Source organism: Coregonus clupeaformis, chromosome 15 (genome assembly GCF_020615455.1).
Source record: "Coregonus clupeaformis isolate EN_2021a chromosome 15, ASM2061545v1, whole genome shotgun sequence".
Taxonomy (NCBI): domain Eukaryota; kingdom Metazoa; phylum Chordata; class Actinopteri; order Salmoniformes; family Salmonidae; genus Coregonus; species Coregonus clupeaformis.
The window spans coordinates 18898224-18921029 of record NC_059206.1 but is presented as its reverse complement, the minus strand read 5'-3'; the positions used below and the strand labels follow the sequence as shown (position 1 = coordinate 18921029).

The 22806-nt window shown below is 41.4% G+C and overlaps 1 protein-coding gene and 1 pseudogene across 1 annotated transcript in view; one reads left to right on the top strand and one right to left on the bottom strand.

Annotated features, from left to right (window-relative positions):
- LOC121580199 (transmembrane protein 266) overlaps positions 1 to 7696 on the top strand; it is a 59417-nt gene extending 51721 nt beyond the window's left edge. Inside the window, exons 9-11 of the mRNA XM_041895260.2 lie at positions 579 to 765; positions 5531 to 5596; positions 5708 to 7696. Of these exons, the coding sequence (XP_041751194.2) occupies positions 579 to 765; positions 5531 to 5596; positions 5708 to 6486 (1032 nt within the window). The 3' untranslated portion in view covers positions 6487 to 7696. The remainder of the gene's footprint in view (positions 1 to 578; positions 766 to 5530; positions 5597 to 5707) is intronic.
- Positions 7697 to 8633: 937 nt separating this feature from the next.
- On the bottom strand, positions 8634 to 22633 carry LOC121580189 (annotated as a pseudogene).
- Between the last annotated feature and the right edge of the window lie 173 nt (positions 22634 to 22806).

Here is a 22806-nt window from a genome sequence, read left to right as displayed (position 1 = left end):
CTACTGCTGATTTAAAAAGGGATTTATAAATACATTTGATTTATTGATTAATGACTGCACTCCTCTAGTCAGTTGAACTAAAGGACTACATTTCATTCAAAGGCTCAAGGCCCCAAGATCAATACAGGGAGAAGCCATAACTGTACATCAATGGAAACATGTTGTTGTACAAAACAGTCCAGAAATGATGGGATACTCAGTGTAATGCTGGAAACAAACAGTTCATGTGTAATCTGACTGGCTGTTTGTCAATATGAGCCATCAGGCCAGAGGAAACCCCAGTGAAAGCATTGATCCTATAGCTAGTAATATAACCACTTAGCCTGCAGAATGCCTGGGATCATGCTGAAAGGGCCTATCTGGGACTAAAAGGTTAGGTTAGTCAACACTGTAATATTGTTACATCAATAAACCAAGATTTCAGCTAGAAGAATACATGTGTGTGTGCCTTTCTCCAGACCAACTCTCTCTCTCTGTCTCTCTCTCCCCCCCTTTCTCCCCCTCTCTCTCCCCCCTCCCTCCCTCCCCCTTCTCCCCCCCCTCCCTCCCTCCCTCCCCCTTCTCCCCTGCCCTCTCAGTTTGAGATCAGACAGCTCCGGGCCCACCTGGCCCAGCAGGACTTGGACCTGGCTGCAGAGCAGGAGGCTGCTATGCAGATCCACCATGTGTGGGGCAAACAGAGGAGCAGCTACCAGGTGGTGGAGGGCCGGGGCCCCGGGGAGTCTGACGACGAGGGACATGGAGACCTCAGGGAGACCCCAGGAGGTACAGTCACCTATACTGTACCTATAATCAACACTATATATACAGCAGTATGTGGACACCCCTTCAAATTAGTGGATTCGGCTATTTCAGCCACACCAGTTGCTGACAGGTGTATAAAAACGAGCACACTACCATGCAATCTCCATAGACAAACACTGGCAGTAGAATGGCCTTACTGAAGAGCTCAGTGACTTTCAACGTGGTAACGTGATAGGATGCCACCTTTCCAACAAGTCAGATCGTCAAATTTCTGCTTTGCTAGAGCTGCCCCGTTCAACTGTAAGTGATGTTATTGTGAAGTGGAAACGTCTAGGAGCAACAACGGCTCAGCTGCGAAGTGGTAGGCCACACAAGCTCACAGAGTGGGACCGCTGAGTGCTGAGGCGCGCAGCGCGTAAAAACGTCTGTCCTTGGTTGCAACACTCACTCGGGAGCTTCATGAAATGGGTTTCCATGGCCGAGCAGCCGCACCATACGCAATGCCAAGCGTTGGCTGGAATAGTGTAAAGCTCGCCACCATTGGACTCTGGAGCAGTGGAAACACATTCTCTGGAGTGATGAATCATGCTTCACCATCTGGCAGTCCAACGGAAGAATCTGGGTTTGGCGGATGCCAGGAGAACGCTCCTGTCCGAAAGCATAGAGCCAACTGTAAAGTTTGGTGGAGGAGGAGTAATGGTCTGGGGCTGTTTTTCATGGTTCGGGCTAGGCCCCTTAGTTCCAGTGAAGGGAAATCTTAACGCTATAGAATACAATGACATTCTAGACAATTCTCTGCTTCCAACTTTATGGCAACAGTTTGGGGAAGGCCCTTTCCTATTTCAGCATGACAATGCCCCCGTGTATAAAGCGAGTTCCATACAGAAATGGTTTGTCGAGATTGGTGTAGAAGAACTTGACTGGCCTGCACAGAGCCCTGACCTCAACCCCATCGAACACCTTTGGGATGAATTGGAACGCCGACTGCGAGCCAGCCCTAATCGCCCAAAATCAGTGCCCGACCTCACTAACACTCTTGTGGCTGAATGGAAGCAAGTCCCCGCAGTGGAAAGCCTTCCCAGAAGAGTGGAGGCTGTTTTAGCAGCAAAAGGGGGACCAACTCCATATTAATGCCCATGATTTTGGAATGAGATGTTCGACGAGCAGGTGTCCACATACTTTTGGTCATGTAGTGTATGTCACATCCAGGGAAACTAGGGCCCAGAGTTTGTCCCAAATTCTGTCCCTAACTATAAAGGTATATGTAATACTCCATACCATAATCCTCAGACCATGAGCTAAAATAGCTATTTTTGATATTCTTCTTGGGTATTGCTATATTCTGGACCAATAATGATAATGAGTCTGATGAATACTGCTGTTCCAAGAGGCAGACTAGAAAAGGAACGGACAAAATCTGTAAATCCTAATTATGAATTACTTCACCACAGACCAAAAACAGAATGAACTTGACTAAGTTCTACATTGGTCTGTTTGGTTGAAAAGGCATCCTGACACAACCAGGAGAGAGGTTTGTACATAAAGTATGTACATAATTATGTGGAACAAAAAGTCCCAACCGATGTAACATCAGGTGAATGGGGTGCCGGAGCAATGTCAAGCTAATCTAGCAGCAGTAGCCCTGAGCTAGTCTCCAGGCCCTAGCCTCTTAAAACACTGACGTTAGCTCACAACACCCCTCTGACCGCAGGCAAGGCACGCACACACACACACAACACACAACACACACACCACACCTCTGACCGAAGGCAGTGCAGTATCAATAAAAGGGCAGAAAAGCTTTTAGGATGTGCTGAAACCTGGGGACAACAAGCATGTTCTCCTAACGGCACGTCACACACAGACACACACACACACGCACACACTCACAAGCAAGCAAGCATGCACGCAGGCGCACACACACATGCAGGCATGCACATGCACTCACACAAACATACATGCATGCACACACACACACACACATGCACGCACACACACACACCACCTCAGCCAGGCTGTTTCAGGTACAGAGTGCTCTGTGCATTGGGCCTTGTTCTGAGGTCTGAGGAGAGAGTGGGCCACTGTGAACATCTGTTCCTCTTCACCTGGAAACCACAATAGGGCACCAGGAGATGCCACACCCCCCCCCCAGGGGATTGTGGGAAATCTGGCTCTTAGGAACAAGCGTGTTTTTTTTCTCCAGAACATGGACGAGCCATTGGGACAGGAGGAGCACTTAGGCTTCAGGCAGGCCTGCAAGGGCAGACCGTGGACTGGGTTAGGACTCCTCACCTCTCTCTCTCTCTCCCCCCTCTCTCTCTCTCCTTCTCTCGCCCGAGGGATGCCATCAAAGTGTCATTCATTCTTATTGAGGCACTCTACTGCTAAGTCTATTTCCTTGTTGAAAACTAAGCTAGTTTCAAAAGGAGGTAGAAAAGGTTAGCATCATTTTGTCTATTGGTCACGAGGGATTTGTGGTTTTGTCACTTCTCAAGAGAGCAGCTGTAGATTTTGAGGAACATACAAAATTGACCACAAAGAGTTGTGGGTGAATAGCACAGTACTTGAATTTCTTTCAGATCAACTTCTTGGAAGTTCACATATTTGTTGTACTGCTGGGGGAAGAGGGCAAAGAAAAATACATTTCTTAAAATCGAGTTATATTTCAATGGCAGGACCAAAATCCAATGTGAATACCTCACTTAAAGGATACGTTTTATTTTTTACAACCAAATCTCTATTTTTGATGTAAATGGAATGTTATAGAAGGGTTCAAACACCTTTTTTGTGATTTCACGTGTTTATGAGAAACTTACCCCAGACAGCAAATCACTTCCTCATCCTCGTTGTGTAGTATGGGGACCCCAAAAAGTATGAACAAAGGCTCCAAAAACAAATATGTCCTTTTAAAAACGGCAAAGCTCTCAGAGTAGTGATGCAGGTCTTTAGATGTTGTACACATTAAATTGTGTCATTCTGAACTTTATCTGCAACGTTATATTCCATTTTGTTGTGACTCGAGCGATACCTCTCTGTCCATTCTACAGGTAACTGCCAAAATAAAAGAAATACTTGAGTAAATGAGGGATACAAAGTATACTGAAAGCATGGGGTGCTTCCACACAGGAAGTTCCAGACACTTGTAGAATCTATGCCAAGGTGCATTGAAGCTTCTCTGGCGGCTCGTAGTGGCCCAGCGCCCTATTAAGACACTATGTTGGCATTTCCTTTATTTTGGCAGTTACCTGTAGCAGCAGGCTACACAGAGAATAGAACAGCTGGTTAGGGGAAACAGCTTGAGTCGCGCAAAAGGGAAAGTAACGTTGCGGATAAAGTTCGTGATACAACAATTTCATGTGTACAACATCTAAAGACCTGCATCACTATACTGAGAGCAAAAAGGACGTATTTGTTTTTGGAGCCTTTGTTCAAGGTTTTTCGGGGCCCCTATACTACACAACGAGGATGAGGACGTGATTGGCTGTCTGGGGTAAGTTTCTCAAAAACGTGAAATTAAATAAAGGTGTTTGGACCCTTCTATAACATGCCATTTACTGTACAACAAAAATAGATTTGGTTGTAAAAAATAAAACGTATTCTTTAAAGGTAGCAGAGCTGTGTGACTATGGCTCTGCTATCTACAGATCATCACATAAAGTATTGCACATGCTTATTGATTTAAACAAAACTAAATGACCTAAATTATGTCAGCCCCACTACTTGTGGTCCTCTGTAGCTCAGCTGGTAGAGCATGGCACTTGTAACGCCAAGGTAGTGGGTTCGATCCCCGGGACCACCCATACACAAAAAATGTATGCACGCATGACTGTAAGTCGCTTTGGATAAAAGCGTCTGCTAAATGGCATATTATTATTATTCATAGATGGATGGTAGCCTTACTATTAGAGAGAGAGAGAGAGAGAGAGAGAGAGAGAGAGAGAGAGAGAGAGAGAGAGAGAGAGAGAGAGAGAGAGAGAGAAAGAAACACGGAGAGAGAGGGAAAGACAGAGAGAGAGGGAAAGAGAGAGAGAGAGAGAGGGAGGGGGAGAGACAGAGAGTGAAAGAGAGTGAGTGGGGGCCTTCATGTTGTCCATCCTTTCTTTCTTTCTTTCTTTCTTTCTTTCTTTCTTTCTTTCTTTCTTTCTTTCTCTTTCTTTCTTTCTTTCTTTCTTTCTTTCTTTCTCCCTGAGACCTCATCCTCATGTGTTATTAATCACAGAGTGATTGTCTTGGTCATGTTTTAGTGAGTGCAATGCTTCCTCTCCAGGGGTGGCCCTCCCTCCCTCGGATTAATATTTTAGGCTGAAAAATAAATGAAATTACCCGTCAGAGTCTGCTGTGGTCCTGGGGGAGCGGCCCAGGCACTCAGGGTACTTTGGGCACCACTCAGCGGACAAACACAGAGCTCAGGCCCAATCAAGCGAACACAGAAGAGCAGATCAGGGCAGAACCATTCACCACTGAGGCCCTAGCTGGCTGGCTGAGGACACAAAGAGAACTCTATATCAAAGTCTGGTTGATCTCACATTCACTACTGCACTTGAACCTCACAACACCATCTTGGTGTGATTTGGAAACCATGGTTACGTCGGTAAAGCACCTGTAGACTTGGATAGATAGATAAGATGTCAGATGTCCCACCTAAAAGTGAAATGTACTGTTCCCAAATCTAGGGATTGCTTTGCATTGTGTTTACAGTGCATTGAACATACTGTATATTTTATGTACAAAGAAATCATACAGATTGGGTCTTTAACCTCATCATGTTTCTTTATCTGTTATCCAGATCCTGTTGTCCATCATGACGACATGAACAACTATATCAGCCAGTACTACAGTGAACCAAGTAGTGGTGAGTGACTTAGTGGATCTTGGGTAAAGTGTAGCTGGTAATGTATATGAGGCACCTCTGCTGTATACCTATCTTCCCCAGTCTGATGTACTGGATGATGTGTCATTTCAGACATGGGGGGTCCTCGTGTCATCACCACAGCAGCCATCGACGTCCACCTCCCTAAGACCCATTACCCCGCTCACAACAACCCTCTGCTGGGCGTGGAGCGAATGGGCAGCTCCGTGAATGTGAGTGACACCTCCACCAGCATATCACGGTCCAGCGGCAGTCTGACGGCCCGCCCCCATAGCCTGAGCAGCCACACCCTGGGCTCGTCTACTACGGACTGCAGCAGCAGCACCATGGCCAGGGACTACCACACCCAGGCTAGGAACTACAATTCCCATACCAAGGCCCGTGGGCCCTATCTGGACTATAAGTCCCAGAAGCAGACACCGGACAGGGACTTTAACACCGAGCACTACAACACCCAGGGCCAGCGCTGCTTCCCCCCGCCATACTGCAGCCCTATGGGCCTGGGTCTGACCTCAGCCCAGCCTCCCCTCCCACGGGACCCCAGCGTGGTAGTCCAGGAGCTGCTCTCCTCCCTGTCTGAGGACTCCTGTCTGGCCCAGAAAGGCCTGGTGGACCCAGTTAACCTGAAGCTTCCCAGCCCTGCCGGCTCAGCCAAGGCCAGCCCAGAGCTGGAGCACAGGATCAACATCTACAACCGGAGGAATCAGGAGGATAGCCAGTACCAGAGCCAGGGCCAAGCCGCAGCCACTGTGCTCCTACAGACTAAACCTCTCGTCCACCTGCAGGGCGGCGCGCCTGAGTCCTCTTTGGAGGAGAAGTATAGGCTACTGGGTCCTGCTGATGGTCCACTGGGCCGTCTGCCTGATACATAGGGTTGATTCACACTACTGAGCTGAGCCAAGCCGAACCGAGCTGCATTGTGCTGGCCTGGTTATGCATCCACCATAGTTGTTTGAACCGTGCTGGAAAGGACATGTGAAAAGAATATGTCAGAGCCAGCACTGTTTGTTTCGGGTGGGCACAACAGTGTGAAAAGGGCAATAGTTCATCCCAGAGGACAGAGCATACAGCTCAAGACAGAACTGACTGACCGGGCTTCTCCAAATCCTCATGCTTCAAACAAAGTCAGAGCCTGGTCCAAGATCAAACCTGGCGTTACAAAGACCATCTGAAGTTAGCAAGACAGCACAAACAGATCTGGGACCAGGCTACCGCTCTCATGTTTGTCTTCCCTTCTCTGTGGGGCTCCAGACAGACAGACAGAGACAGACAGACACAGCCCTCCTCATCCTCAATCTTGGGGTGACTTTGAATAATGCCACATTTGCACAACAATTACCCAGTGAGGACAGAGGAGACAAGTGTGGGCCTGGAAAGAACCATCATCAGGAAATCCCACTTTAAATGTGGCCCTAAATGTGAAACAAAACAGTTTGAAATAAAACCAGCAATGGGCCATATTCAAGCCTTTACAGAACAAGCCTATTCAAGTGTTCCTATGTTAACTACAATACAGATTTTACATGTGATTTCTCTAAGTTGGGTGGGAGTGGGTGGTGTTTTTGCTTTCTTTTTATTTGTATTAGCTACTGTAACCGTGCAGTTCTCTCTGCTCTAACAACCAACCCACAGGGTGCTTTCACTGGACAAACTGTCTGTGCCAAACAAACAGACCCCTTATTACTATACTTTTGTCTTTCTATAACAGAGATAAAGATGTTTGTATTGAAATAGAGGAACATCAACCATATGAAGCCTGACATTTTTTAGCCAGACACAAGAACAGGCAAGGGTAAGGGAAGAAATTGAGGAATTAAAGTATGAGGAATCGGTACTGAATGGCCCAAAATGATCCCAAGAGGTATGGGAGAAGTATGGGAATCTGATTATGAGCAGCGATGGAGGATTGATGTTTTAGATTGGAGTGCTTGTAGCATGAACCTTTCTTTAAAAGATCTGCAGCCTGAACATGGAAAGCCAATCCTGTTCACTTTAATGTTTACAGATGTTTTGTAAACTTAATATGAGGGGAACTCATTGCCAAATTGCAGGTGGTGTCATTCAAATAAACCTTTGTAACATTAACAATATTGTGGTCCCTTTTTATTGCTTTCAGTTGTACATGAGCCATGCCACTTTAAATTATAATATTTTGTACATTGGTAGCAGAGATTTTTCATACTCACTCTCATATTCATTGTTAGTTGCATTTACCAAGGGAAAATACATATGTGGATGCCCTTTACAAAGCAATACATGGAATTACACAGTAGAATACATTCCAAACCAAAAAGTACTGCGATGTATTCTAATTTGCATAATTCGGGATAGAATCCTATACATTAATATGAATGAGTTTGTATTACATGTGGGCTCTTTATCAGATATGACCGAGCCTTCCCATTGGCTCCAGACTACGACATCACCCTACAACACTTTTGCATTAGCAACTATCAACTTATTTGCATATTGCTCTGAAACGAAATAAATTATTAATATCTATCTATATCTATCAACATTGGAGAGACCTGTCACAACAAAAACATAATTGGTTAATGAGGTTTGTCATTATAAATGTCTGGTAATGAGGATTAAACCCCCTAATTAACTTCCGATCAAATAATTAATTTAGGAGATAAACTACCCATTTTGTTGCTTGTCAAGTGTTTACAAGTAAATTACATGTTTAATTGTTAATTAATAACAATCAAGGCTTCAATCAAGCAAGCCTAAGTGTTTCAGAAGTATTTCATTAAGACATGGTGATAGTAAAGTGGTGATTAGTGCTAATGTTATTTGAGGACCTGGATCATGTGAAGAAAAGTAATTCTGGGTTCAGCTGAACGATTACACCACGCTCCTTTGGCAACAATGCTTTTCCTCTACTTAGGGTTAGCGGAAGAAACGTTTGATGTGTGCATGTGTCTTAACAAATGTATTTGCATTCTTAATGAGATATCCTTTGATATAGTGTAATTGAGCACTTCAGTGTTCATTCAGAAACTATACAACATTTTGAAACACACTTTGATTTTATTTTTCCTTCAGAACTGTGCCATTATCCACCGTGATATGTAACACTGTATTATCCTGATACTGTAGCTTTCCAAAAAGGAAAGCCCAAACATCCAATTGATCATATTTCAAATCAAAACAACTAATTTAAAGGAACAAGTTGTGAGACATTGTAGCATATTTACTAACTTTATTATTAATTAAAAATATATCACAATCAAAGATGTATTACATCTTGAAATGTTAAGCACCTATTTCAAAATGCACCAGAAGCATGAAATGCAGTTTAAGGCAGGATTTTCATTTGGGTAGTTAAAACTGGCAGCTTATAAGGAGGTTATCGTTTCATCTTCAGATTTCTGAGTATTATAGGATCTTGGTTGGATCACTTCTTCAACGCTGCAGTCATCTCAGGAACAGCCTACAAGTACACACAAATAGTGTTTCAGTTTTGGTTTTACAAACAGGTCTCACCTTGAAAACGCATACCCCTGACAGTTTAATTGGCAACAACGACAAAAGACACATCCATTATCTTTGACTGTTATCTGAAATAAAGAGCGTACGTAAACACAGGTAAGATGATAACCATTGTCACAGGGTCACAGTTCTGGACCAGCCTGTTTTATTATTTCTTCCTACACATCACTTCAGCAGAATATTACTAACTAAAACACCTAGTCACCTACACCGGCCGATCACACGCCACGGCACCGGTTAATAAATGATGAGCTACAGCCAAACAAAATGGAAAAAGCCACTAGGCTTTCACTTCTCACAAAGGGTCCCTCTTGAAGTGTGTGCCAAAGCTTGGGCACTGTATCTGGATCAGCCACCGCTGTCTTTATGCCTAAACTAGAGGGGAGAAGTGCTGCCTGGAACCCTGTGGTGTTGAGCCCTGACAAAGTTACCTGAGCATGTCAATTAGGAGTGAATAGGTGAAGAGCAACACAGAATCAATGTGAAAGCCAACACCAGGCAGTCCCCTTAGTTTAACTATCAGGTGTTATTAGTTCCTGTTAAGGTTGAGGAGTGGAAGTTACTCTTAATAGGAGGTCCCCTCATGAACTATCCACTGATAAATTCAGGAGTTTAATAATTCAATACATCTTTTTCATTAGGTGGAATAATATACAGTTCAAAATGGTTCCTATTCTATCAATCCCAATAACTGATTTACCATGTCTGGATTCAGGCACTCAGAGAAATGTTTACAGTCGGAGAGAGAAAGAACTCAACTACATTTTTCACTCAGAGTGTTATTTTAGGCTTATCCCAGAAACCTAGTTAATGGATTGTAACTGAATAAGGCACAACTGAGTAAAGCACATGGTCTCTGTAGAAGTTTTGTTTTCTGAGATGAAACGACTGAATAATATTCAAATGTATGAGAGGGAAAACCAGACAATGTCATTGCCTTTAAAACAGGTCAAATAGATGCCTGCACCACCAAACGAATGAATCCCCCTTGTTTAAGACTGAACGGCAAATGAAAGGTGCCCTTTAATGATTTATAATGATAAACCTAACTATTCAATTCATGTTATCAATCAAACTAATTTATAGAGCCCCTTGTACATAAGCAGTTGTCACAAAATGCTTTTACAACGACATTATTACACAAGAATACTTTTAATGAGCGTCTAACTCTGACAGCCTGGGCCTCTGATCAGACAGGAAATGGCTTGCGGGAGGTCTCTAGTGAACCAGGAAGTGCCTCAATGTCACAATCAGAGAAGAAGAAGGGTGAATTAACAGTGACCATTAGACACTTCCCTTAATAATTGAAATCTTTGAATAACGGCTCAGAGGGAGTCACTTAGTTTAAATGCATTAACATTACACGATCAGTCGTTGATTTGTCTTATTAGAGCATCATTAACTGATGAGGAAATCTGAGATATGACCTCTTTCTTGCGCTTTTCAAATGTGTTTCGCTATGGTATACTAATTTATAGCTAATTAAGGACCTCATTCAGTCAAAACCTATGTTTGCTTTTATCAGGAAACCAGGTAGCCACTTTTGGCAGAATAAGATCCATATTATTAATATGATATAACATAAATACACATAGTATTAATAAACCTATTATAAATCCTCCTGAGGGTACTAGAAGAATGACTCTTAAAGGAGAGATGGACAGGGTGTGACAGGGATCTGTAATGATGGCATGACTAAATATCTACCTCCATATAGGGATTAATTTCATACATTTAATATTACGATTTCAATATCTAATTGTGTCATCATTGACAAACTTACCTTGAAGAGATCCTCCACCAAACTGTAGTCAGCTACCTGGAAAATAGGTGCCTCTGGATCTTTGTTGATGGCAACGATTATCTAGAAATACAACACAAAAACATGTGTCACAGAGTTAGTCTCAGTACATGTACTAACCTGTCCTCTGAATGAAAATGCAAAGTGATATGGATACATGGATTGCCTCATAATTTTAATGGAGGCTAAACCACAAACACTTAAATCATAAATGATTTGTAAACCGTTGATCCACATCCTAAAGCAGTGAGTCAGCATCCGGCATTAGGACAATATCAGTCACTATGATGAGAATCGAAATGAAGTTTAAAAAAAGAAGAATAAAATACAATAAAGTTGTATTACCATCACTTACTACTCTCTCATGTTATATACACACACAGGATGCTTTCATGACATATTGCATAGCTTGTTAAAGCAGAAAGCATAGAAACCCAAATTAGCTGCACTTAAGTGATGTCACTTATGAATGTGTGTTTTTTAAAGTGGATGAAACTGATTTTGAAAACAGCTCAGTGACATCAAGCGGCTGGATATACTTAGAAGCAGAGTAAATCTGATACAAAACAAATAGATATGGGACTATGGCTGCATAATAGTACATAATAGTGTGGTCTGACATATTCAGAACACATCCCACACAAGACACACTCCTCTTAAGAAGCTCTGAAGCAAGAGAGAGAAAACACAAATAAATTATACATCATTCTTTAAAAAGCTTCTTCAGGTTCCCTTTTAAAACATACTTCTTAAGTGCATGGGATCCCGGAGCAGATAGCTCGCATTGGTGGAAGAAATCCACTCAGGAGACTGTTGTCATGGCCACGGAATATTTTTTTTAACATTTTGCATTTACATAAACAGTTATCTTCCAGGGACAGAGGTACTCTGCCCTCCACTTGTTGTAAAAGTGGGTCAACTACAGCGAAAAAACAGGAATACAAAGAAGAAAAAGCACTTTGACCAAGTTCATTCAAATCCTCCTCATAGATAGACAGATTCTCAAAGAGCAAATTGTTGTAATAGTATTATTTAGGTAAATTGGTGCAGTTGTATGACACCCATTTTTGCTTTTTCAAATCAGCCTACACAGTAACAGTGTTAACTGGACCCATTATTGGAATGTGTGATCTTTATACTTTCAGATAACTTGAAGATATCAAATGATTGACTACTTTGAAGAAGAAGAAAAAAAGACTTTATTCAGTTTCAAAGAGTTGTAAATAATTTCAAATGAATTAATATGTTTTTACATTAATACAAACTTTCTTTTAAATCAATATCAAATTTAATCAGTATCCCCATTGTTTTACTGTATGTATATATTTACTTGTTAATCCATCACTAATGCATATTCCATAAAAGGCGGCGGAATAAGCTTAGCTACAGTAAATCGTCATAAACGAGGGTGAGACATATCATTCTCCTGGTGACAAGGCGCTACATCACAGAGAGCTCAGAAGAATTGAATAAAATAATTTACACCAAAGTTGATTTAGCAATCAGACGCACAAGCCCCATAACTATATGTACTTATGCATGACTTGTGACAGCAAGAATCAGCTAAAAAAAATGTTGTAAAAAGCACAACAAACAGACTCTTCAGAGAAACATTGTTACATTTTCAAAAACATCTTCCTGTATAAAACATATCCTATATTTGGTTTGGAGTCCTAGAAATCTGAAGAAAATTATATATATATATATATATATATATTCAGAATATCTTGCATCCTCAAATCATTTTTTTGAAATCGGTAGAACAAATCTATTTACATTTGTTTAAATGAGAAGTATTACCACAAGTAATAACACACCTATACCACAATAATACCACTAGCTTATTTAGACTGCTTTGTTTGATGTCTGTGATGTGGTGTGCTGTACCTTGCTGTCCTTCATCCCAGCCAGGTGCTGAATAGCTCCAGAGATGCCCACTGCGATGTAGAGTTCCTGGAAATAAAAAAACAACATTAAGTGGCCAGTCAGTATATGATAATGTAATATAAAAAATATATATATTATTGCAATAATACTGCATAGACAAACCAAATACGTATTAATATTTTTTTAAATAAAATAAAATCAACTTTCAAGTTTCAATAAACTGATACAGTGTTTATTGTAGGGAGAACCAAAAAATTCATTCTGAAAAATAAAAAAGCAGTCTCAACCAAATGAATTAAAAGGTTTGGCCACAACATGATATGTAAGATTATTGATTTAACCATTACTTTTCAACAACTTAAAATGAGAAGATGATGCGTGTTTGCAAACATACATACACAGCATGGCCATTAGAGAATCCCTATGACCACAGCCTTACGAGATAGGCTTTCCTAACCAGTAGTCTGGTGAACCAAGTTGCTGTGACCATTAGTGACCACCACCAGAACCACAAACTGAGCCCCAATCCCCCGGAACACTTTCCACCATACTCTGACCCGGTAGGCAGCCAATTCCTGACCATACATCTCAATGGTCCTGACCATACATCTCAATTGTCCTGACCAGAGTGTGGTCCTTTAGGGTGTCTGCCAGCCAGAGTGTGGGGGCCTGGGCCCCTGGCTGAAACATTACCATCCATTCTCCAGGGAGCAGCACATCAATTGCTTTCAGCTAAATGCACTCACATATTAATATTTCAGTACGATTTAATGTTTCAGCTGCAGCCCCAGAGGAACAGAGCATCAATTTGTGAACACAGTTCTCCCAGAGTTAAAAGCCAGGCCGGATAATACAGTATGAAAGGCAGTGTCAAACCAGAGGCCTTTTTCCACTCCAGAATGGAAGAGAGAGAAAATCAAAATAGAAAAGCTTCTCCCCGTTAGCCTCCAGTAGGTCCCCAGCTGGGTATAAACAGCTTTTTGAAAGTTTTCCACTACAAACTGCTATACTTGGGGGGTCATTTAGCTCTGGATGTTTTTAAAGTATATGTAGGGAGAGGAGGGAGAGAGGCGAATGGCCAGACGATTTGCCAAGCTTGGCCAGTTGATTTGCCAAGCTTGGCCAGTTTTTCCCTCCTCTTCTTCCTGTCTGCCTGTCTGTCCGCCTGCCTGTCTGTCCGCCTGCCTGCCTGCCTGCCTGGTGTTTGGTCTCCCCACAGCTGCTGTGAGCCGCGGCAGCAGGGTAGGGACTCGGTGCACCCGCTGGCCTGTTAATAAAATACCCCAAAGTGATGCTGAAACCCAGTGGTTCACACAGCACAGCTCCCCTCAGGTGTGAGAACACAAGCTCCTGTACACGCAGCCAGATTGTGACACAGTTGAGTTAATCAACCAGGTGATCACAGGATGCTGGTGTGTGCAAACAGACAATAAAAGACAACAGGTTGGCTAACGATACTAAATACTGTAGATTGGCTTGGTGGTCAGGACTGAGTCATGTAACTGGTTTGACAGAAGAATCTATGATATTCAATGCTCTGAAAAGCATATGAAAATAGGGTAAAAGTGGTCTCATTATAAAGTCTTTATTTTGTTATATTTGTACCGTAGGCCTACATCTGACAAAGCCTGTGAAGTTAATGAGAAAATGATTAAAGTTGTCACTTGAAATCAAAAAGAACAGTAAGTATTCATTATTTTAGTCCTCTAAAAACATGAGTAAAATACTATATCAAGCTGTATCATTCTGAAACCACCAATGCCTACACAGTGCTCTCAACTTAACAATAACCTATATTATACATCTTTAATGATTTGTTCCTTATAACAAAACCTGAAACAATTGTATTTCATCATTTTAATCAAATTGTTATTGTATCCCATTTCAAGTAAAATACTTAGTCTTTATAAGTAATTAACAAGAATACAGTAATTGAAAACGTTACTAATTTTGCCAGCGTTGTTTTGACAGGCACATTGAGTCAAGCGGAGGTGTTGCTCTCCTCATTTAAGTGACACGGCGTCTTGTAAAAGCCACTAATAAGTTTTATCTTGATGAGTGCAGTTCATAATAAAATACACGACAATGCATTTGTAAACTAAAACAGGCGACTGACAGTTACACTAATAAGGTCATAATGGCCCAGGTTCCTGAAGCCAACAATGCAGAAATGCCCGCAGGCAGCAATAAAAAATGTATCCTAATTATCATGTGAATACTGCATTGACTCTGAAGAATTATGAATTATAAATCCACAACATGGTTCCCCTCTCAGACTACCATGAGGAAAGATGTGATTTTTGTGGGGGGGTCGGAGCGTTTCTGAAGGCCTGTCATGGAATTATGGAGATAGACTTAGGAGGTAGACTTAGTAGATGTACCATACACTGCTTACTGTTTAGGAAATATACCTATAACTGTAAGTATATACATATAATATTACTGTAAATAGTATATTATTACATTTGGTTACATAAATTATATTTCATTTCACCTGATTTGTTTTGAATGTCTATTCATTGCAATACACAAGCAATGAATGGTTGCTGGTTTAGGATGTTGCATATCATAGCCTTCTGTGATTGTTCCCTGTTTACATTGTGTACAACAATATTGGCAGAGTTGTCCATTTTGGGGGGCAGGGTGGACTCACAGCACTTAAGTCTCCTCCCTAATGGGTCTGGTAAATCATTTAGGACCTTAAAAATCAGCCATTAACTACATTAGGGCAGTCTGAAGCGGCTGTAATGTTTGGCTGATGACAGCTGGGATATCCCTGTCGCAAGCCAAATGACCTATTTAGCCTTTTTAAGCTTTTTCAATTTCAAATAATTAAATAATGTTCAATACAGAGCATTGTCACACATTCTGTGATTTTGTTTGTATTGTGTTGGATAACACAAGAGTGTGTGTGTGTTTGCCTGTGTTAGGATGTTAATTCCCTTTAACCTAACGTAGCAGGCATAAGAGAAACGCCTGAGTGCAGTTCCCACATCCGGTTTTCAGCGGAAAAGGAAGCTTGGTTGAAAATAGCTGTATCCCTGAAAACCGGAACATCCGGTTGTTGGCAACTCCAATAAGGCGAATTCCCTTTGCTGTGAGGGGTCTGTCTTGTGGCTTGTTGGCTTTGCCAAAATATACACAACTGCCGCAATGTCTTGGAACACAGACACACATGCACTAATCCACACACATCTCCTAACTAACACACTGTACACACAATTGAATTTAAGAGACAGATAGGCCATCTTTGGAACATCAAGATCGAGAGAATATGTCACTGTAGACTAATGAAGGTCAGCAAAAGTGCACATACAGTTACATTTAAGTCATTCAAAAAGACCGAACAGAATTACATTTTTTATCCAAAATACCTAAATTAAAATGTAATTTTACAGAACATTTCATGAGAAAAACTTAAATGTAATCTACAATTTCTTAAAGTTATTTGTATTTATTTTAAACATTTGATTATATTATTTTCTTGTCAGGTTGCTTACTAAGAAATATTGTACGTTGGTTTCTGCTGTGACACAGTGAAATAACAGAGACAAGAAATGGGGGTGGTTTATAACTTACAGGCGCTACAATCTTGCCAGTCTGGCCGACCTGCATGTCATTGGGGACGTAGCCAGCATCCACAGCAGCTCTGGAAGCCCCCACTGCATTCACAACATACAGCAGGTTATGAATACACATGATCATACCACGCAGTTACACACAGGCAACTGACCACATGAAGTGCACACTCACACACTCTTTCCACTGTCCTTCACACAGACACTCTCAAACATATTTTCACCCACTCACTTTCAAAAACATTCTCTCTCTCCCTCTCCTTCACTCTGATGTAGACACACATCGTTATTTTTACCTGCAGCACCCATTTTGTCAGCGAGGTCGTACAGCAGTTTGAAGTTCTCACCGCTCTTCAGCCCTCGTCCTAATGGGACAAAGAAATCAAGTGCTTGGTCACAATGACCTAACAGAATGAGAGGCCAGGGAATGTGAATGACACATTGGCTGAAGCAGTCATACAGTGTAAAGCTAAGCCCTTACCTCCGGACACCACCACTTTGGCACTAGTGAGCTCTGGTCGATTGCTCTTGGTCAGGCTCTGCTCAAGCCATTCTGACATCCCTGCAGGAGAGGGTGAGGCAACTGCTACAGAACGGACAGACATAACTAAGAATATATCTCAAACGCAGACAAATTAAATGTGCAAAATATTATTTACACTAGCGTCTGAATATGCTGCTCGCGAGCCATAATCAAGAATTGAAAATATGAATATCGGTTTTAATGAGAGACAGAGAAAGGTTACTGAGTGGTGCTGCTGTCAACAGTGTAATGGGAAAGTCCTGTACCCTGTTCAGTAACAGCACTGCCTCCCTCCACAGCAGCAGGTTCAAAGGAAGTCCCCCTCACTGTGAACACCTTGACTTTCTCACTGCACTTCACTGTGGCCAGGGCATTATCTGTAGCAAAGACAACACATGCAGTAACACCACACACAATGTGTTTGCTTGGCTTATATTGAGATACATCCTTAAAGCAAAAAAGACTCAGTATGAAAAAGTATTTAGAAGAATTTGGTGATTTAATAAAGCTTTTACATTGTTGGTTATTCTCTGACAAATGCCATTGTCTGTTTTACATGTGATGCAATTCAGGCAATTCTATAAAATACAATGACAAATGTTCACAGTAATAATTAAAAACATGAAAGAACAGACTTGCATTGTAATTATTTCCATTGTAAGAACTTGCATTGTATGGAGCTAGGGCGGTTCCTGGCATATGCATTGTAAATTACTAATTGGACTGTCTGACAACAGAGGCAATGGGCCAAATAAGAACTCCAAAACATCCAAGTGTGAGACCTTTGTCTATGTCAAAAATGCAGCAGCAAAGATGTTAAACCTCCCCTCCCCCCCACTGAATTTCCAACCAGGAACAGTCAGGCTCTTGCCAAAGTTTAAGTGGATAATTTTAATCAGACCTATTTATATTTTATGATTATAATGGGCCCAATCAAAATATGATCTGAGCATCTTCTTCTTCAGGGAGGTTTTTAGGCTTTCAGACTGACAGCTGGGATGACTATGGTGGATCTCTGTAGTCATTAAGAGGTCAGAAACAACAACAACATGAACTACTATAGCCTCATCACTTTACTAATGAATATAGAACAATCATCTCCATTTACCCCCTGACCCCAGCCCATTAGCAGAGCAGTACACCAATACTGAAACCTATCCAATCATTTATTCTGCTGCTTACGTATGCATTATGGGTAGTGCTATGACCAGGCCTGCAGTGATAAGCGACTATGTTGTAATGCATAATAATTACAGTGTGCTTACAAAATACCTCAATGGAATAGTTGTTAATTATAAAATATATTACAACAGGAATCTCACCAGCATATATTGTTCTTACGAAAGTGTCTTGAGATTTGACCTCTGTGATGTCAGACAGAGTTGCAACATCCAGCTTGGCTGACACTCTGGGAAGGAGATTCTGTAGAGCATAACACAGCATTCAGATGATATTCTTTAATTCAACCATATCACCCTGTGGATCTCTCAGGACACAGAGAAGTGATGGGGAGTGTTTTAAAATGGAAATGTTTGTCAACGTTTTAAGGACTTGGCAAAGTTTGGTACAATAAAGACGAATTTGAAACTATTACAAATAATTTGTCCCTACTGAAACAGTTTATAGTAGATGACGTCAATGTTGCTATGGTACCATGACAATACAAACTGCCCTCTGTGAGTTGGATAAAACTAGCTTGGGCTACTGAGACTCAAATACAAAATGTGTGAAGTTTAGCCCAAGGATGGACAATGGAATTCAAAGTCATCTTTGACAAATGATCGCTGATTATGTTTTTAGTAAAATAAATTAAATCAAAACACCAGACAGTATTAGGATGCATCATCTGAAACACATTCATCTACTCAGGGAAATCGAGACCAGACAACCCAGCCTCAGTCAATATGAGTTGGATTACAATACATAAGATATTGTTTAATGCATCCTAATTCAATAGAAATACCATTAGATCAGCAAGTTGACAGTTCTATTGCAGAATGACAGATTACTGGGGTAGTAATTGAGGGGTAGTACTACACTTACTGGGTGAAATTGGAAGGAAAAAAACTTTCAGAAGCATTAAAGCATAATGTTTAAAAATGCTAAACCAGATAAACTAGACGTGGCTATGACGATAAAATGAGCTATAATTCATGCATGTCTGGATACGTAACAAAATAAACTTAAGGAAGGACTTTATCATTATATGGCTATTAATAATATGGGGGGGAAAGGCTATGCGCTGCAAATGCAGACGTGACAGTCAGTAACTCACCTTCCCAAAAGCAGAAGCTCCTGCACAGATGTGTGTGAAGTTGAACTGTTTCTGGGTAGCAAGAATCAAAAGGAGTCAATTCCTCTGTATAGAGAAAAGAGTCCCGGGTTTAGAGTACATTTTTACACCAAAGGGAAGTACCATTCCATTCCATCATTCCAACAGTACATCATCTAAACTGTAAATATACATCTCAGGCATCTATATTTGGACTAAGCATATCCACAAAAATATCCCATCCCAGAATGAAGGGACTTTCATCCTTCCAAAATCACCTGGTAACAGTCCTTTGTAGCAGTCATGCTGAGCCACTAGAATCTTCTTGACCCCCTGGACTTTACTGATCTGGTCTGCAACCTGTTAAAGAAGGAATCCAACAGAAATAAACAGTTAATCATATCAGCCAGCTGTATATCATGAAAAAGCTACATTGTACTGCACAAGGGTGACATACGTACAGTTGAAGTCAGAAGTTTACATACACCTTAGCCAAATACATTTAAACTCAGTTTTTCACAATTCCTGACATTTAATCCTAGTAAGAATTCCCTGTCTAAGGCCAGATAGGATCACCACTTTATTTTAAGAATGTGAAATGTCAGAATAATAGTAGAGAGAATTATTTATTTCAGCTTTTATTTATTTCATCACATTCCAAGTGGGTCAGAAGTTTACATACACTCAATTAGTATTTGGTAGCATTGCCTTTAAAAAAATTTACTTTGGTCAAACTTTTCGGGTAGCCTTCCACAAGCTTCCCACAATAAGTTGGGTGAATTTTGGCCCATTCCTCCTGACAGAGCTGGTGTAACTGAGTCAGGTTTGTAGGCCTCCTTGCTCGCACACGCTTTTTCATTTCTGCCCACACATTTTCTATAGGATTGAGGTCAGGGCTTTGTGATGGCCACTCCAATACCTTGACTTTGTTGTCCTTAAGCCATTTTGCCACAACTTTGGAAGTATGCTTGGGGTCATTGTCCATTTGGAAGACCCATTTGCGACCAAGCTTTAACTTCCTGACTGATGTCTTGATGTTGCTTCAATATATCCACATAATTTTCCTTTCTCATGATGCCATCTATTTTGTGAAGTGCACCAGTCCCTCCTGCAGCAAAGCACCCCCACAGCATGATGCTGCCACCCCCGTGCTTCACGGTTGGGATGGTGTTCTTCGGCTGGCAAGCTCCCCCTTTATCATCCAAACATAACGATGGTCATTATGGCCAAACAGTTCTATTTTTGTTTCATCAGACCAGAGGACATTTCTCCAGAAAGTACGATCTTTGACCCCATGTGCAGTTGCAAACCGTAGTCTGGCTTTTTTATGGTGGTTTTGGAGCAGTGGCTTCTTCCTTGCTGAGCGGCCATTCAGGTTATGTCGATATAGGACTCGTTTTACTGTGGATATAGATACTTTTGTTCCTGTTTCCTCCAACATCTTCACAAGGTCCTTTCATGGTGGTCTGGGATTGATTTGCACTTTTCACACCAAAGTACATTCATCTGTAGCTCAGTTGGTAGAGCATGGCGCTTGCAACGCCAGGGTTGTGGGTTCGTTTCCCACGGGGGGCCAGTATGAAAAAATGTATGCACTCACTAACTGTAAGTCGCTCTGGATAAGAGCGTCTGCTAAATGACTAAAATGTCAAATGTAAAGTACGTTCATCTCTAGGAGACAGAATGCGTCTCCTTCCTGAGTGGTTTGACGGCTGCGTGGTCCCATGGTGTTTATACTTGCGCACTATTGTTTGTACAGATGAACGTGGTACCTTCAGGCGTTTGGAAATTACTCCCAAGGATGAACCAGACTTGTGGAGGTCTACACTTTGTTTGAAGGTTTGAAGGTAGGCCTTGAAATACATCCACAGGTACACCTCCAATTGACTCAAATTATGTAAATTAGCCTATCAGAAACTTCTAAAGCCATCATTCATCTTGAATTTTCCAAGCTGTTTAAAGGCACAGTCAACTTAGAGTATGTAAACGTCTGACCCACTGGAATTGTAATACAGTGAATTATAAGTGAAATAATCTGTTTGTAAACAATTGTTGGAAAAATTACTTGTGTCATGTACAAAGTAGATGTCCTAACCGACTTGCCAAAACTATAGTTTGTTAACAAGAAATTTGTGGAGTGGTTGAAAAACGAGTTTTAATGACTCCAACCAAAGTGTATGTAAACTTCCGACTTCAACTGTACGTTTGAAATTTCACATTAAAAACATAACTTTCATGGATGTGTGTGACCGTGAACAGCTGTTAGGGCAGGAGTAGCCAGCCCTCCTCCAGCAGAACTGGGTGTGTGCAGGCTTTTGCCCCAGCCTTACTGAAACACCCCATTCTACTCACCAGAATCATGATTAGCCTAGCTGAATTAGGTAGGGTTGGAGCAAAATTTGGCCAGGTCTCTCTTGCAAAAGAGATGTTTAATCTCAATGAGACCAACCTGGTCAAATAAAGGTTAAATTAAAAAAGTTGCATACCCACTGGTAGCTCTCCAGATAGGAGGGTTTGCCACCTCTGTGGGGCATCGCAGTGACAGTCCTACCTTGGCACAGTTGGTTCCAGCCACCAGGCAGGTGACCTCTCCTCCCACCCTGCTGGCAGCAGTAATGGCGTTCAGTGTGATGGGTGTGAGCTGGTTGTTGTTGTCCTCTGCTATTACCAGAGTACTCTGAAACCTCTGGACCAGACAGGGCTGCAGGAGAGAACACAACCAATCTCCATTTTAAAACTGCTTTTCAGGTTTATAAAGAAGACTTAGTTAAGGCCATTGAATAGACATTTCTGATTGACAATAACTACTATTTTGCTATTTTGGCCTTGAATGATAAACTAGACAGCTGGCATAGCCTTAAGGCACATTATCAGACTGGCTCTATCAAGTTAACGGTGTAAACAGTAGTGTGTACAAAGGTCAATATAAAACACACTGTGCAAGACAGGGAATAAAGGCAATTTCAAATATGTTTAATACAGTTGTCTAACACCAAAAGGAAGGCAATAACCATATCAGGGCAACTGTGTTTTTTGTCCTCCAAGATAACAAAATCACTTGCTAGTTTAGTTTAACCCAAGTCAGGTGACACACTGTACTGTAGTTAGTTATGTTGCCAGAATTTGGATTAGTTTCATGCTCTACTCTGAAACATGTTAACCGTAATTAGATAGAATGTATCTAGCTAACAGTGCAGTTGCAAATTAGAGTGAAAGCATGTTGTCGACATTACATGTCCTCAACTGACCTCAGTCAGACTCGCCAACTAGACGTTGGTGGCAATCTGAAACGGTAGAAGAAATTGCTGCATTTGTCAACACTGGCGTTTTACTTACCAATTGTCCCAAACTTCTTCTGTTTATTGCTGTATACATAGCTGGCTAGCTAATCAGCTCATTTTTAGCTAGCTATTTGCCTTGATCTAAACAAAGTGACAGCTGAGAAGCATCAGTTAATGCTCCACTCTCGTATCTCGCGAGAACAATGTACTCGATCTCTCCACGTCTCTTTCACTTTAAACAGTGAACTCAGGGAATAGGCTCATCTGATAATTTTATTATTAATTCAAAGGCCCTTTAAAAGTGAAAAATACCAGGAATTTGAGAATGCATGTAGGCTATAAAATACATGACGTA